The 18800-nt window shown below is 36.8% G+C and overlaps 1 protein-coding gene across 2 annotated transcripts; it reads right to left on the bottom strand.

Annotated features, from left to right (window-relative positions):
- Positions 1-444: 444 nt before the first annotated feature.
- On the bottom strand, positions 445-18754 carry LOC311065766 (NLR family CARD domain-containing protein 3). 2 transcript variants are annotated; one of them, XM_084086501.1, is made up of 8 exons: positions 18670-18754; positions 15615-15719; positions 12829-12955; positions 10227-12029; positions 9600-9773; positions 8634-8807; positions 8332-8378; positions 445-1842 (listed from the first exon to the last, which is right to left on the bottom strand). In XM_084086501.1, the coding sequence occupies exons 2-8, from the start codon at positions 15685-15687 to the stop codon at positions 1328-1330; spliced, it is 2913 nt and encodes a 970-aa protein (XP_083942627.1). In that variant the 5' UTR covers positions 15688-15719; positions 18670-18754; the 3' UTR covers positions 445-1327. The 2 variants fall into 2 exon arrangements, with proteins under 2 accessions (XP_083942627.1, XP_083942628.1); XM_084086502.1 differs by lacking the exon at positions 15615-15719 and having other exon boundaries at positions 18670-18744.
- Positions 18755-18800: the final 46 nt, after the last annotated feature.

Raw genomic sequence — 18800 nt, 5'->3', positions numbered from 1 at the left:
GCTGGTCTAAACTAGTGACCGATATGCTGAAGAGTGTGAGACCTGATAAATACAATCCTTTATTTATTTGTATTAAATATTTTAATCACCATTATTTCATTTATCATTGTCAATCATTTTAGTGTTTGTAATTTAAATGTTTATTTCCAAAATGCTTATGCAAAGTAGTTGACTGTCATTCTCCTCTACTCTGTGTACGTTAGCATTGGGAAACCCCCAAGATGTAACCAGTAGAACGCGTAAATAGTTGAGCAAGTAATCCATTGAGGCTGTTTAGGTCTTTGGGAATTAAAAAAAATATATAGATTTTTTTATAGATATAGAAAATGAATAGATTTTGATCATTATAGGGTGGTTGTCTCCACACACTGCTAAAACACATTTATATGCAAACTGGTATATCAATATTTTGGTATTGATCGTAGACACGCCACAGCATTGTTTAGAAAAACATTTTAAATCAAATAAATCAAATTTGCTACATGCAACTCACAATATTAACATTTTAATGTTTACTGTACTGTTATATAAAATCAACATTACTCTTGCTATATATATATATATATGCACACAAGCAAGCATGGGGTCGGACAGATGTTTTTAAATGTTTTTTTTTTTTTTAAATGCATTTATTTGATCAAAAATACACTAAAAAACAATAACATTGTGAAATATTTCAATTTCAAATAACCGTTTTGTACTTGAATATATTTTTAAAATGTAATTTATTTATTGATACTGTAATTTATCAGCATCAATACTTATATCAGTACTTCAGAAATCATTCTAATATGCTGATTTGTTGCTCAAGAAACATTTCTTATTATTATCAATTTTGAAAACATTTGTGCTGCTTCATAATTTTTATGGAAAACGTGATTCTTTTTTTCAGAATTCTTGAATAGAAAGTTAAAAAGAACAGCATTTATTTTAAATAGAAATCTGTAAGATTATAAACATCTTTACTGGCACTTTTGGTCAATTTAATGTATTCTTACAAAATAAAACTTACTGACCCCAAACTTTAGATAATCATAACCATTTTTTTATCCACTGACACACAATCTTATTTTGACTAACTGCCCTCACAATCTGAACATTTATAAAATGCCACTTTTAAGTTAAATAATATTTGCTGCATCTGTGCATTGCAGCAGTGAAAGAACAGCAGTTAATTAACTTTGTGTTTTGGTGTTTCTGTTAAGGATAAGGATATATATATATATTTATAATCTCATGAACTAAAGAGTTGCTACAGTTTAGTAATTACTGTGTAGATGAAAACAGACAGCTGTGTGCTGTCTCTTTTGTTACAATAAGAGGCTGTTCACCCTGACAGAAACACTGAACCATAAACTGCAAACCCAGCATAGAGCGGTTCAGTGAAGGTGGTGTTGAACGTATATATGTGCGCAAGCGTGTGTGTGTCAGAGATGTTGTAGAAGGACAGACTGCCGGCCGGCTTGTCCAGATACAATGCTACTCTGCACGAGGGTTTTGATGGGAAATTTGCATCTGTTTTCTTGTTATCGTGCCAGGCACTATATCCATCAGGAGTACAGAAAAGACTCCAGGACTTTTCATTCCACCCAAATCTACAGTCACTCACTCCTTTCTTTCCTTTATAAGTTACTGCAACATAAGCCCCCCCACTCCATTCAACCTCCCAGTAACAGCGTTCAGACAGAGTTTCTCTACACAGAACCTGCTCCTGGTTCTCAAATCTCTCCGGATGATAAGAATATGACTTCTTGTCTTCCACATAAGTCGCCTTTCTGTCCCCCTCAGACAGAGCGAGATGAGTGTTTGCTGTGTTTGGATCCAGCGTGAGATCACAGGAATCTAAATACAAAAATATAACAATAGATACAGGGTCATAACCACCATAGACATTGAGGGGGATGTCTCCACAATGTCAAAATGTTTGAGATAGTCAATCAATCCAGCTTTATTGTTCAAAGAACCCTCACATGAATTCCAGTGACACTTCAGATTTAATGGTGAAAGATGCAAGTGGCTAAACATTTAATAGCTTATTTGACATTTAAAGGGGAATATGGCAACTCTAGCCATTTCTTCGCTGATTTTCCCTTTTGTTGTCGCGTGTTTTCTCAACGAGCTCCCCCTACAGCTGTGGGCCGTATATTTCACAACACTGTAGTAAAAAAATCTCACTTGCAGCACCCTCCTCCCCCTTTCTACCGCGGCTCATGTGCATTTGTTATTATGGGAGCCGGCCAACTTTATCTTGTGGAGCTATGTCTAGTGGGTAATACATCATACACAATATCATATGGCGTGTGTGTTTATGTTGAATTGCCGTAAAGCAGTTCGTGTTTCTCGCTCGTTCTCGCTTCTCACGAGACTTCCTATTTCCAACTTATCGGGACGTTAGTCCCCATGTTGCAAGGTTGGTTTTCCGCCGGGGAACACTGGGGGGTGCGGGGAAAGTCACCATTCTCACCAGAACAGGTTATTTAACCATCCAAATGATTTCTAAACGGATTTATTAAGTTGAAATAGTTACCAAGTTCCCCTTTAACTTTCACATCGAAATGTTAAATAACCAACAGTAATTTTAATACCACAGAAATAAGTAAAAACTTCTTAGGCAATTATTTTTGTAAACAAAAAGTAATAAAATAAGAAATAAGCAAATTACGAACAATAGGAAAAATAAACAACAGATAAATGGTGTTGCGCTCATTTGATCTAATATTTGATGTTTTTCAAAATGTTGTAGATTTAAGTAGCAAATGAGAATCGCTAAAATTATTGAATATATGTTATAATATAAATGATTTTCAGTTTTGTTCAAGCTAATTAAAGCAATATTTTTTCAATAAAAAAGTATTGTGATGAACGCTGGGGATTTCTTTTTGTCTGGCTTTGGCCCCGCCCATCTGAACCTTTCTGCAGCACGTTTTCTTTCAATGGACTGAAGGCAAAGAAGATAGCTAGATAGATCTTATTTGTGCAAGTTAGTTAGATAATGGTGGGGAGTGTGTATGAGCACTGGCCACATGTTCCAGGAGTGATTTAAAGAGCTGTGTTGCGCAAAGACGCATTCAGTACTAGGCTACAGACATTTGCTGCGTCCCAATTCGCCTACTTATACTATGCCCTAAAAGTATGTACTCTTTTTGTGAAGAAAAAGTACATACTTTTGAGTGTGCAGCAAAAGAGTAGGCAAGCTTTGGGACATACTACTTCGTCATCTTAACGGGCAGATCTGTCGCGTGCGTCCTGTCACCGTAAACTGCCCTGTCAATCATTTGGTCACAGTTAAAATCCTCCATTCAGTCTAATTTAATTTCCTACCGTTTCGAAGAGAAATGTAGTTGCACATTGATCTGCCAGTCGTGGGTCTTTCATGCGGAGACTCTCCTCATGTGTTTGCAATTTGAATATAATGATGCATTTAAAAGTTAATGGCTAAACGTATTTTTACAAAAGTTCACAATGCTGCTGCAGATGCAATATAATGTAGACAACATTGAATAAATACATTTTCGTCAGGTTAGATACTGATAATAATCACTCAACCCCCTTTATCTAAACCATAGACAGTAAAAGATCTAAACCTCTCTACATAACCGCCGGACTTGCGCGTCCTCCATGTCTGTAGTTTTTTAACACTTTTCACTCGTGTTTGCAGTTCTAACCGAATCCTTGTCCAACATGCGATGGGTTGTGGGCAATATTAGCCCATAGGCAGTATTAGCAGAGAATGCCTGCATCCCAATGTGCATACTATCCATCCTAAATAGTATGTGACATTAGTAATTGTCAATACTAATTAGGGCAGATAGGGCGGATAGTATGCACATTGGGGCGCAGGGAATGTCTAATAAGGGCTCTGGTATTAGCCAGTGCGCATCGATCTGCACTTCGGATTCTGACCGTAAATAGTAGACCATCCGGGTATCTTTGGAACACTCATTTCAACATACTATGATTTGGGATGTACTAATTCTATTTTCGAATACTATTTAGGACGGATAGTATGCGAATTGGGACGCACCAATTGTGATTCCCAAAGAGAAGCGTGCTGCGTACATAATGCCAGTGACATTGTGATTAATTGCCGCAACTGCGGGGACAGAGCGCGTGCTTTGCTTTCTAAATGTTTGTTGAACTTAGATAAATGTTTATTTACATAATGGTTATATTTTTCTAAATAAAATTGTCAATAAAGTGATATTTTTCCCATAAAGACCGGTGTTGTGACGTACCCTCTGTCCTCCATAAATCTAGTTAAACCTCTTCAAGGAAATCTAGAGGTTTGGTATTTGGGGTAAAAAGCACAACTGCTGTTGGGGCAAAAGGCACAATAATTTACATGATGAAAAATATCTCACTGACTTTTCCATTTGTTGACATGACATGGGCTGGGTTTCCCGAAACCTTCTTAACGCTACGTCGTTCTTAAGTTATACCTTAAGCTGTACCTTATCGTTAATACGTGTTTCCCAAAACGTTCTTAGTTAAGTATACCTTCTGTAAGTCATACGTTCAGAAGGTTGGTCTGGACCACTCTTAGCTTTACCTTATCACTGTTGCAGGTCTATACGAATATAATTCTGAAGTTTTAATACACCCAGACAGTGTTCAATTAGGCTAATTCAAGTGTTTTCATGCAAAGAATAAAATTGTCATTACACTGATTGTTGTTAGATTTTTAATTATATTATTATACAATATTATTAATTTAATTAAAAAGCGCTTTTAAAGGCCAGTGAAAGCATAGGCTACTGTCAGTTAAGTCCTATTCGGACGCTAATATTGTTTCTCATGGGCTCGTACGGTATTTTAAACATTTACAGGGGTAAGTCTGTGATTTTAGTGCCGTCCGAATCCATAATATCAGTGTTTTTTCTCACCCAACCCACGTAACAATCCCTGGCCAAATTAGTACCTTCTGTTTTTTGACAAACAGGTCGTGTGGTAATTTAATTGCCGTCTGAATCCACATCTCTGAGTTTACAAGAAGAGATTCAAAATTCACTGTTTAAATCCTTTTTGATCACTGCCGAGCACCGTACGTAAGATGTACACTTTTATTACTGAAATGCTGGAAAGTATTTACAAGAACAATATTTCATCGCAGCTCCACCTCAGCGAACAAAAATGGGAAAGAGAAGAAAGCACGTCAAAATTTGAAATGGTTATCATGGCAGCAATATATGATACAATTTTAAAATATGTAGGCTATTATAGGCTATTATAGTTTGGATTATTTTTTATATTATCCCATGAGTCCTAATAAATGCAATTTCAACTATTTCTAAAGTGCTTCTTTTATGAAGAACACCGCTTTCTCACATAATGCAGTGAAACAACCCCTGCACGAGAGAATAATTGATTCTCGAGCCATCGATATCAACCAATTCAGCACCATCGCCACGGACAGCACCGGGTAACGTAAGAAGGTATATCTTAAAGGGTCACTTCACCCATTTGCATTAAGCTTTGTATTGTTAGAAGCCCAGTCATATATTATAATAAACGTGGATTTTTCGTTCATTTTTCCCTGAGATGGGAGAAATAAGGATTTAAGTGTTTTACTTCCTGCTTATTATGACGTAAAAATCATCATTTTGCGTCATAATAAGCAGGAAGTCACATTTCATTGAAAAGTGTAGAGACTACAAACACTAGCTCCTCATTATTCCAGGGGGCGGGACCCACTCACGCTACAGGCCTATTACAGATCAGTGGGTGGGACTTCACTTTCTGAAACTAAAAGCAATATCCTCCATCTTGTTTGGAAGCTAAGCTAACAGGCGCTGTGGAGACAGGTGTGAAGATATGACAATAGCGGAGGGTAACGTTACTTAATATGATGTAGAAGAAGAGGATTTCGGAAGTTTGATGCTCGAATCAGGTGTTTGTGGCTACCTTTACAAGCCGCATAGCGAAGAGCAGCCGAGGCAGAAGACCTGCCTGTCGCGGACGAGAAGCCCAGACTGGCTCGAGCTGGGGGCGGACTGGTGGCGCCGGTGATCTCACTATGCAACTACGAACACAGAGATAGAGTCCGTCTGCTGCAAAGAATTTAAACGATGCCAGTTTCTCCTGGACGAAATCTCTGAATCAGACGAGGACACGGACGTTTGTGTTGTGAACCATCCTAGTTTCGCACCGCATCTGACTGAACATCCCGGTAACGTTGCCATGCAATAATTCACCATTTCGAAAGAAATACAAATGAGGAGTAATTCACTAATGAGTTCGGCAACTAACTAACGTTAGACATTTTGTGTGAAATGAATTTCAAGCTCCGGTGGTAGCTAGCTTTATAGACGGAAGAGTGATTCATATGCTGTTCTGGATTAGTGGGAGTGGCTTGCGCAGCTGTGCAATGTGGTGCATTGTGGGAGTTGTTGTCTTTCATACAAATGCGTCCTGAAGTTACTTTCTTTCTTTCCTCGGTCAAGAAGGCACCAAATTCAAAATTTATTTTACATTTCGACTACATATATGACCCACTTTCAATAAAGATCAATGTTCCCATGGGTGAAATGCTCCTTATCTTAAGCAGCTTCCTAAGGTATGGTTCGGGGAACACGCCTAGCAATGGTATACCTTTAGTTAAGTTATACCTTAAGAGTCTTCGTAGCGCGCTAAGAGACAACGTTATCGGGAAACTCAGCCCTGGTTAGATTCAGATGGTAAATATCATATATTAAGTTGGGTGTCCACCTTAAAGATAATCACCATATTTACAATGAAACCATCATATTTAAAAATATGATATAATATAATAAAATATAATTTATTATTGCTACAGTAAATCTATATTACATTTATTTTAGGATCTCCTTCAATGCTTTCCGAATCTTTACTTTATAAAATATTTTTATATTAGCATGTTAATGACAGTATATTTATTGAACAAAAATGTATAGTACAAAGAAAATAACAAACTTTGCTAAAGTGATTGTTTTGAACAAGTATTAACTTAGACATTATTAAAAACATTATTTTACCTCAAGTATTTGTATAAATAATATGTGCCTTTTGCCCCATGCTGGTGAGCCTTTTACCCCACACACTGCCCCCCTCGTCACCTCACACATTTATAAGATTTTTAAACAAAATAAACAACTTTTATGATTTATTTTCACTCAAAATATGTTGCTCTATCAATGTTCAATACAAACATATTTTTTCCTGCAATCAAGAACTCCATACGGGGTCATTATTGTCAAGTAATGCTCTTGATATTGTAATATATTGTAATAAAACATGTTTTTGTGTTTGGGGAAACTGCATGTCATATTATGGCTACACAGATAAAACAATCTAAGATTATTTATGAATTATTTTAATGCTTTTTACACATTAGAAAATGAAGGCTTCACATGATCTTACCAGCATGATGAATAAATTATATTAACTGGAATAAACTGTATACAGAAAGGGAGCAGAGAATGTGACCGATCGTGAAGCTGTCCATAACTTGGGTCTAGCGCAACTTTAAGCACTTTCACAAACACTTCCGTTAAAATCACGAAAGCTGACTACACTGCGATATGAATCTCTTACATCAAATCTGCATTTTGTTGTTTATGATGGGAGAATTCGAACAAAACTCTTCGGCTGTTTCTCAATTCCAAGAACGCAGAGAACGGACTTGTGTTCTCGTGGAGACCGGTCTTGCCAAGCTTCCTTGGAAGAACGAACTCGGAACCGGCCGCAATGACTTCTGGGACACCAGGCGAGTACTAGCTCAAGTCTGCATTCGATGCATCCTCGGTATCAAGAACACATCCGGGTTCTTTCATGCGTCCTCTGTACTTGCGTTCTTGAGAATTGGGTCTGAACTTCGACGGTTAATGATGACGTAAAACGAGAACACAAGGACGCAAGATCGCTGAAGAACGCATATTGAGAAACACCCTCCGTTTCAGCGATGACTAATCTGAACGCCTCTGATTGGCCATGACATTCATTAACGCAACAAAAACGTGTGTGATTGGTTCTAATGCTCAAAACTGCTAAACGAAATCTGACAGAATGCCACAGTCGGATGGATAGAATGAACATTAAGGATTGTAGTTTGTTTAACCAATATTATCACTTGAGAGATTTGCTATTTTAAAATTACATGAATTTTCCAGGTTTTTCATGACCTTACAAACGCTGTTGACAGTTCCATTGCAACGGGCAGAGCAGGAGAAACGACAGACCTTTTCTGTGCATGTGCTTTATGGTGTGTGCGCAAGGAGGGTCACCTGTCAGCGTGTAGGTGGAGATGTGATATAGATCATACTAATATGTATATGTTAAATGTGTGTGAGTGCATGTGAAAGAGGAAAAACCTACATTTTTGTAGTCCTGGTTTGATCCTGAAATCTTCACAATGGTCTGAACTACAAGAAACAGAAAAAAAGTATGTAGAAGGTCAAGTGCTCATTCACTTTTTCTCAGGCTCGTTCATGTCTTTACTGAAATAGACGTATGAGCATTCTTTATTAAGACCAAATCAGACAATAAAAAACAAAACTGGTTTATCATTTATCGGGTAGAGATGGCAAAATTTACTTTTACAACTACATTTTATTGGAAATCCTGATTTATCTTCCAAACAGATGTAACAAATAGATGTGCCATAAAACGCAACATACTTGAGTTTCACCAGTTTGCAGTCTGGATTCTTTAGGTGACCTGAAAACATCTCAACTCCTGCTTCTCCTGGGTGATTGTAGCTGAGATCCAGCTCTCTCAGGTGTGACGGGTTTGAACTGAGAGCTGAAGCCAGATAACAACAGCCTTTCTCTGTCACCATACAGCCAGATAATCTACATGAAGAATAATTGGTAACACTTTACAATAAGGTTCATTAGTTAACATTAGTTAACTTAACTACATTAGTTAACATTAACGAATAATGAACTGCACTTATACAGCATTTGTTAATCTTTGTTAATTTCAACATTTACTAATACTTTATAAAAACTTTGTTAACATTAGTTAATACACTGTGAACTAACATGAACAAACAATGAACAGCTATATTTTTATTAACTAATGTTAACAAAGATGAACAAAAACAGTAACAAATGTATTGCTCATGGTTAGTTCATGTTAGTTAATACATTAACTCATGTTTAATAAATTAACCTTATTGTAAAGTGTTACCGAATAATTAATAGTCAGACTGGGATTTCTGGTTGTATTAGAATATTGATTATGTTATGATGATAAAAGAAAAAATATCTGTTAAATACTGCAGACTTTATTGCTAATTTATTTTGTCAAGAATCGCACATTAGAACTCAAACTTACTAAAAAAGTCAAAAGCCAAATTCGAAGACAAAAGTACGCTCCAGATATGTCAGTCTGCTGTTATGTTACATTTTTTGAGAAGTACTTGAAAATGGAAAATGGTTGTTAAACAAACGGAAGGTAAGAAGTTACTCATGAGTATTAAGATAACAACTCAGTGCCGTCCTCTGCAGGTCAAGAGAAATATCATAAAGCAGAGCACACATTAAATATTTTTGTACAGATGTATGGTCACTAGAGTATCATAGTGTGGCATAATGGCAGACAGAAAAGCAAAGCATATTCCATTTCCAGGTATTACTCACCTCAGTATCTCCATCCGACAGTGTGCACTCTTCAGTCCAGCACAGAGGAGCTCCACACCAGCATCCTGCAGGTCATTGTTACTCAGGTCCAACTCTATCAAGCGCAAATTTGATGATTGTAGAGCTAACACCACGATTTCAAGGCACTGATCTGTGATATTACAGCAGGAAAGACTGAAAGAGAGTAAAACACTGTTTCAGTTGATGAAATGAACATCTGTAACAGGTTGTTAGTCAATCATCATCATACTTGTACAATTCTGAAGGCATTCAAACATTCAATTAGTTGTTTAAATTTCACAAATAACATATAGGTTGAACTAATCTGCTTGATTTCATCAAAGAAGCAAAGACTTAGTTTATATAGAAATTGCAGCAGGATTTTCAAAATAAAAAATATTTGAACTGGAAACATTAGGAAATTGTAGGCCTACAGTAAATGAATGAATGTGTTAGTAACCTGGAGAATTTTAAGCATTATACTGACCAAGTTCATTTGACCATCGGAATCCCAGGTAGGAAGTGAAGCAAATGCTGATATGAAACTTAGTAGGTGACCTTATGATAAATAACATGTGATATTTGACACTACACTGATATTTGACTCTTTACTATGTAAACACTCACATAGCTTTTCTGCAGTTCATCACAGCTGGTAGCAGTCTCCTTCTGCCCTCATCTGATGTGTTGTATTTCTTGAGGTCCAGCTCCTCCAGCACCTTGTCTGACATCTGGAGCAGGTAGGCAATTGCTGAGCATTGAGCAGGAGAGAGTTTATTCTGTGAGTCTTTGTTTGATTTCAGAAACTGCACAATCTCTTCGAACAGAGTCTTATCTTTCATCTCCAGCAGACAGAGGAACAGATTGATGGATCTGTCGGCCGAGAGACCCTGTTCATGTTTGATTTTGTCTTTAATGTAAGCTGTGATTGTCCCGATGCTCTCTGAGCTCTTCTCTGTGTGTGTCAGCAAACCCTGTAAGAGTCTCTGATTGGACTCCAGCAAGATGCCCAGCAGGAATCGCAGGAAGAGATCCAGGTGTCCGTTCTCACTCCGAAGAGCCACATCTATCACTCCTTTATGGAAATTTGGCAGCAAATCAAACTCTTTCAGAGCATCTGAAGTGTCATTTATTAAGCAGTAAAAAACATGAAACGCAGCGAGAAACTCCTGAAAGCTCAGATGAATGAAGCAGTAGACTTTCCTCTGATGCATCATATATTCCTCCTTAAAGATCTCAGTGCAAATCCCAGAATACACTGTAGTGTCAGTGGCATCTATGCCGCTCTCTCTCAGGTCCTCTTCGTAGAACATCACATTGCCCTTCATCAGCTGCTTGAAAGCCAGTTCAGCAAGTTTCACAATCACGTCTCTGTTGGACTGCAGGAGTTGTTCTAGATCTCTCCCACTTGTCTCTCCATACTTCTGTTTCTTCATGTTCATCTGAGTGAGCAGGAAATGGATGTACATCTCAGTCAGAGTATGAGGGATTTCTGCACTGTCATCTTGTTTCAGGAGGTTTTGAAGCACAGTGGCTGAGATCCAGCAGAAGACGGGTATGTGACACATGATGTGGAGGCTTCTTAAGCTTCTAATGTGTGTGATGATTCTGCTGGCTTGTTGCTCGTCACTGATTCTCTTCCTGAAATATTCCTCCTTCTGAGGATCATTGAATCCCTCAATTTCTGTCACCCGATCAACATATTTCGAGGGGATCTTATTGGCTGCTGCTGGTCTGGAGGTGACCCAGATGAGAGCATTGGGAAGTAGGTCTCCTCTGATGAGGTTTGACATCAACACACCCACTGATGAAGACTTATTCACATCAGAAATGGTCTCATTTTCTGGAAACAACAGTGTAATTCTGCTTTCGTCCAGACCATCAAAGATGAACACAACTTTATACACTTCAAAGATCTTTGAGTCCATATCCTGGAGTTCAGGATGAAAGTCCAACAGAAGACTGTGAAGACTGTACTGGCGATCTTTAATCAAGTTCAGCTCTCGAAATGGAAGCACAAACATGAAATCTACATCCTGATTGGTTTTTCCCTCGGCCCAGTCCAGAATGAACTTCTGCACAGAGACTGTTTTTCCAATTCCAGCAATACCACTAGTAAGAACGATCTTGATTTTGTCTTTTTTCAGCTTCTCACATCCTGGTAGAGGTTTAAAGATGTCATTGCAGTTAACCTGAGTCTCTTGGAACATCTTGTAATTTTTCTCCAGCTGTAAGATCTCATGTTCTTTATTCACTCCTTCACTCTCTCCCTCTATGATGAAGAGCTGTGTGTAAATGCTGTCCAGGAAGGTTTTGTTCTCTTGTGATTGAATTCCCTCATGTAAGCTCTCATACTTGCTCTTCATGCTTGTTTTGTGTTTTGTGTTTTGTGGCACATCAACAGATGAAGAAGTGTTGCAGGAAGCAGAACTGGATAATCCACATTTGGATTAAAACACAGTGGGAGAAAAAAATCATTTCTTGATAACAATTTTTAAAATAAGAACATAGGTGAGATTTGACTGAAAATAGAATTCAACCAAAACTGTGAACTAGTGTTACAAGTAAAACGTAGTGAAAATCTTTCACATATAGAAGAGTAATATACACTGCCCGGCCAAAAAAAGTTGCAGTTTGGATTTATTTAGGCAGATGGTGCCAATTCATGTGTGAAAATGATTCTTCATGCTCCCTCCCAACCATTCTTTCAATCTGAACCTGATGAATCTTGACATTGTCATCCTGTAATATGGCCATGATGTGTCTTCCTACATGGTTGTTTACGAAATGAAAAGCTACACACTCCATCAATTAGGCTTTAGAAGAACTGTTGCCAAACATATAACATGCTAGAAACATAATAATCACTGCAATAATGATTCAATCATTGACTCATTGAGCATTTGCCTATTTAAATCCAAACAGCAACTTTTATTGGCTGGGGAGTGTATCAGAATAACAATAATAATGTATAATAAATTATATAAATTATTATTATTATATTAAAATAGTTTGGCTTGCTAAAAACAACAGTGTGAATGTAATGCGAACTGAGACGCATGTACAGTACTAGTATCATGTACAAGACAAGTACAAGAAAATACTTTTTATTCTGTTCAATTTGAAAAAATTAAAAAATAAAATCAACACAGGAAATGCAAACATTCAATTAGTTTCTTTTTAACTTGCACAATGCAACTATTTATAGAAGCATTGCCTATAGTCTTACCTGGTGTCAAAGGGCACTGATTCATCACTGAATGCAGGAGGTTCAAACATGGAGTCTGTACTCCTTATAGAAACACAACTGGGTTCTGGAGATGCTGTTCTCCATCTCTTCGCCTTTCCTTCCATAGCTATTAAAAGGTTAGAATATGTCAACCACAGGAAGTCAAAATAAAATAAATATAAGCGGTTTTATTTTCTATTAATTTCCTATACGGCTTGCCCTTTTTATCATATGACATTCTTCTTTCAGACGAATGCAATTGGAGTTATATTTAAAAAAAATATCCTGGCTCTTCCAAGCGTTGTAATGGGAATCAACCGCGTTTGTCATTACGCTGTGCGTCAAGTTCATGGGTTACTCTTTTTTAAGTCGACTTGCATACGGCCATCTGCCGGATTAGTTATTTTAGTCGATAAAGATTTAAATATGGATATTTTTCTTACACGAACGCATCACTTCACTTCAGAAGACCTTTATTAATCCCCGCAGAGCCATTTCGAGCACTTTTATCATGGATGGATTTGATGGATTTCCAAAAAAATATACCCATTGACTCCCATTTTAGAGCTTGGAAGAGCCAGGACATTTTTTAATATAACTCCGATTGTATTCGTCTGAAAGAAGAATGTCATATACACCTAGGATGGCTTCAGGGTGAGTAAATCATGGGCTATTCTTCATTTTTGGGTGAACTATCCCTTTAATAAATGGACGTCAGCGCACTCTATAGGCTTGGTCGACTTGAACAGGGCTGCGTTCAGCCTGGACAAAACGTTGCACAACGTTTTTTAAACAGAAACGGTGATGCGTTGAACACACTGTTCTGATGACGCAAGAGTTGCAACTATGGCAGCTGAGAAGGCCATTCTTTGTGTTCTTTGTGAAGAATTTTCAGAGCCTGATAAAGTCGGTATAAATATGTGTTTAATACTACAAAATATGCCCAATGTTACAGTTACTGCACTTGCCGCCCAGAACAAAAGAGAACATCCCAATCGAGTGAAGGGATTGCTGAAACTGAAATGGAAGCACACATCTTACCTAATTCAGACTAAAACGCATCTATTTAGCCTCACATACTGACTTTATTTGTAGTTCATACTGTTTTAATACCCTGTATTTTCTTTCTCCTTTTTAGGAAAAGCACTTAATTACCATTGTTTATTTCTATACCAAATGTCATACACTTGCAATGAAGCTAAAGATATAAGCAACTACATCATTATGTTGATAACCTATATTTTTACAATAAAACAAACATGTCTTCTAATATCCTCAGTTGTTGTGTATACCGAGCTGCATCGAAGACATTTGTAAATTACTTTCCTTGAACCCATTGTGCGAGTTCACTTTAATACCGTGTGCTTTATATACATGTTGCTGCTGATTGGACTGCAGTTCTGACACACCCACCAAACAAGAGAAAACGCATCTCAAACCCCGTTGCACACCGGTGCACGCCGTTTCCAGGAAACATGACGTCCAACCCGGAAACCGTAGCAAAACGTTGCACACCGTTTTGAACTTGAACGTGCCCCAGGTGTTGTGCCGAATTTTGACCCCCTGCCAAATTATCTTCTTCTTCGATTTTATGGTGGGTAGCAACAACATTAAGGTGCATTATCGCCACCTACTGTATTGGAGTGTGGACCAGAATTTACCCATTTCATAAAAAATAAATAAATAAAAAACTCTAAATTCTCTTAATCAGCTCTGTTCTCTTGAGATAAAGAAATAAACTCTCTAGTCCATAAGTAATTATATTTTTAAGCTTTAATTCATCCATTCCCATCTTTCTAAGTTCATTTTTCATTATTTCTCGTTCATTATTATACTTTTGACAAACACAAATAACATGTTCTACTGATTCCTCTACTCCACAATGCTCACATAATCCGGTTGGATGTTTATTTATTATTTTTAAGGTTTTATTCAGCATAGTATGTCCAACCCTTAATCTTGTTAAAATATTTTCCTCTTTGGTGCTTCTTTTAGTTATCCTAACTACTCCTACTTCTCGTTGTATTTCATAAAGATGACGTCCTGTATTTACTGTATCCCATTTATGTTGCCACTCTTTCGTGGTATATGCTTTAATTACTGCTTTTGCTTCATATTTACAAAGTGAAATATTCATGATCTCCTCATTTTTCAAAGCCTGTTTTGCTAAACTATCAACCTTTTCATTATGTTTTATCCCTCTATGAGCCGATATCCACATAAATATTATCATGATGTTCATATTCTTAAATCTTTACAGATTTTCATATATCTCATTTACTATATACTGTCGACTGTGAGATGTGAATGACTTCAATGACTTAAATGCCGAACATGAATCTGTACAAAGTATAACCTTTTTGATTTGATTCTCTTCTATCCACTGTAATGCTGTTGCTATTGCCATCATCTCTACTGTGTATACTGATAAATGATCTGATGTTTTCCTATTAACAGAAATGTTTAAGGATGGAATACTGAAAGCAAAACCTGTTCTTCCTGTATTAGGATCTTTAGATCCATCCGTATATACTGGGACAAATGCTTGATGTACAGTTTGTAGTCTATCTTCAACAACAGCCACGATGTTTCCAGATTCTTTCATTACCTCTAGCATATCAAAATCTACTGCAGTACTGCAGGAAACAACCAAGGTGGAGTTATTGATAATGGTACTGTTGAAATGGATCTTTTCTGACTTAAAATCATTTCTCTTGCTTTTTTGTCACTATTCCATGCAAAACACTTCGTTTAGACCTTTCCTTTTCCCAGCATGGAAAGAGTACCTTTACTGTTGGATGACGGTCTTCTGAATGACCTTGAAGATTTACCCAGTAGTTCATCATTAACTGCTTTCATCTGATTTGTAATGGCATTTCACCCACTTCTACCTGAAGAGCAGATACAGGAGTCGTTTTAAAAGCACCACAACAAAGTCTCAAAGCTTGAGCCTGTATCACATCCAACTTCTTCAACAAAGTTGTTGCTGCCGAGTCAATACTTCCATAGTCTAAAACTGATCTTATCAGTGCTATATAAATACTTTTCATTGCAACTCTACTCGCTCCCCATTCTGATCCTCTTAAAACATCTCATCACATTTACAATCTTTTTACACTTAGTGTCAATCTTTTCAATATGTTCATTCCATGTTAATTTTGCATCAAACCACACACCCAGAAACTTAAAAACTTTAACTTGTTCAATAGTTTGTCCATAAATCTTTATTTCTGTATCAATGCCTCTTTTCCGAGTGAACATTATTGTTTTTGTTTTATCTACTGAAAACCTGAATTCCCATGCATATGACCATTTTTCTACTACTTCAATTGCCTCTTGTATTTTTACTGTGATATGATTTATATTCCTTCCCCGTTTCCACAATGCCCCGTCATCAGTAAACAATGAACGCCCCATGTCTCCATGAACTTGAGAAAATACATAATTTATCATAATTGAAAAGAGTATTGGACTTATGATGCTGTCCTGGGGTGTACATTTTCTACCATATATCTTCCAGATAAAACTTTCCCAATTCTGACTTGAATAAATCTATCAAATAAAAAATCCTATTATAAATTATACTTGTTATTCCTATCATATCAAGTTTGATCATTAACCCCTCTTTCCAAACCATGTCATATGCCTTTTCGACATCAAAGAAGACTGCCATCACTGATTCCTTATTAACCTGAGCTTTCTTAACATCTGTTTCCAAACATATAATGGGGTCCATAGCTCCTCTTCCTCTCCTGAAACCACTCTGATGAGGTGATATAATTCCTCTACTTTCCAAATAAAATTCTATTCTCTCTGTAATCATTCTTTCCATTATCTTTCCTATATGTGAGGTCAATGCTATTGGTCTATAATTCTTTGGATTTGACGGGTCCTTTCCAGGTTTCCTAATAGGAATAATCACTGACTCTTTCCAACCAATAGGTAACTTTCCTTTTACCCAAACTTCATTATAAAAGCCTAACAGTTTTATAGAACACCCAAATGTTTTAACATTATGTAGCAGATTTCATCCTTTCCAGGAGATGTTATTCCAGCTCTTGCTATTGCCCTCTTCATTTCTTCCATAGTGAACAGCACATCCCTTGTACTATTAGTTTCCTTCCGCCTCTCTCAATCCTTCCAGAATAAACCGATTTTGTTAATTCCCTTCCTCTCTTTCCCTCCTCAGTTAGATTATTTGAGCTATGGATTTCAACGAGTGCCTTTGCTATCATTTCTGCCTTTTCTTCATCCGATACTGCTGCCTTTTCCCCCACCTTCATAACAGGGTATTTCCATTCTCTTCTGATTCCTCTCATGCTTTTAATCATGTCCCATACCTCTCCCACAGGTGTTGATCTACCTATTTTATTACAAAACTTCTGCCAACTTTGTCTTTTTGCATTCCGTATAATTTTCCTTACCTTTGCTTGCATTTGCTTATATTTAATTAAATTCTGAAAATTATTATTTCTTCTTATAATTCTAAAAGCTGTATTTCTTTCTTTAACTACTGCACTGCATTCATCTGTCCACCAAGAGACCACCTTCCTCTTAATTTGTCCATTACTTTTAGGAATTGACTCATTAGCTGCTTCAAGCAATACTGTTTTAAATTTTTCATTTAAAATCTTCAAAAATCTTCATTTAAATCTATTTTGTCTATTTCACTCTCACAAATAAAACTAAACTTTTCCCAATTAGCACAATCAAATATCCACTTCCCTATTCTTTTCTCTTGTTGTTTATTTTCCTGTAATAATATTCCACAAAAAAATGGATAATGGTCACTCCCTACTGATGTTTCATAATTTACATCCCACTCACATATCCCTGCTAAATTAATCCAACCCTCTCCATTGAATTTGTATTGCCTGAAGCTGCCTCCTGTCATTTCTGACTTAGGCTATAACATAAAAACAAAACAATGTCTAAAAGCTGCTATGTGTACAGGGTGTAGCAAATAATCTAAATACCCAGAACGAAGTTGTTATAGCCTAAGCTGTGGAGGGTGGACCCAAAAAAAACGAGCAATTGAGCACTCTGAGAACTACGCCCACTGGTGGGGAACGTCATCGGTGACAGGATAGCTTAGCTTACAAATATAGGGGAGACCGGGGACAGTTGCAACACTTTTTGCATTTCTCTCAGTTACTCAGAGACTATTTGGACTAGACCAACCAAATTTGTATACATTAAACTTGCATCTGTCTGCTAATTACCCATACCATTTAAAGATGATTATATATGACATCGTTCACAGTATTTATTTGAATGGAGGAAGTCAGATGTTGCAACTGACCCCGACCCAGGGGACGGTTGCAACACAACCCAGGGACGGTTGCAACATGTTAAAAAATACCTTAAATTTCTCTAATTAATTTTAGCTTTTTGTCTCAATGAGCATATAATTCTGAAAATATTAACTGTTTTAGGCCTACTATAATATTATAGTATTATTTATTTCAATAATATTATTGTAGCCTATAATTTATTTATTTAGTCATATTTATCAAATAACAGTTATTGAGTTTTTTTTTGTTTATGTGTAGAACATAGGCCTACATAGATTCAGTGTGCAGGTGTTACAGATGCTATTCAATCTCTCCATATTTCAGTGTCAGACAGGAAGAATTGAACAATTTGCAATGCAACAAACCTTTATTAAACATGCAATTTATAACTTTTTGCAACTGTCCCCAACCCTATCAGCCATGACAGAACATCATGTGCCTATATTCAAACACAATAATTCAAACTAAGTAAGTTTTGATTAATTCATACAAAATGTCTGGACAGTATGACAAAAAATATATCTCATGAAAAAATGTACTTTCATACCTTCAAAACAAGTTTTGTTCAATAAATGCAGCAGCAGATGTTGAATATGTCTACTGTCTTCTTAGTGGAGGGAGGGTCTAACTGTGCATAGGGGAGACCGTGGACAGTTGCAACATGGGGATGGTTGCAAC

Source organism: Abramis brama, assembly GCF_963993115.1.
Source record: "Abramis brama genome assembly, chromosome: 16".
Classification (NCBI taxonomy): Eukaryota; Metazoa; Chordata; class Actinopteri; order Cypriniformes; family Leuciscidae; genus Abramis; species Abramis brama.
This window is presented reverse-complemented; position numbering and strand designations above follow the sequence as displayed.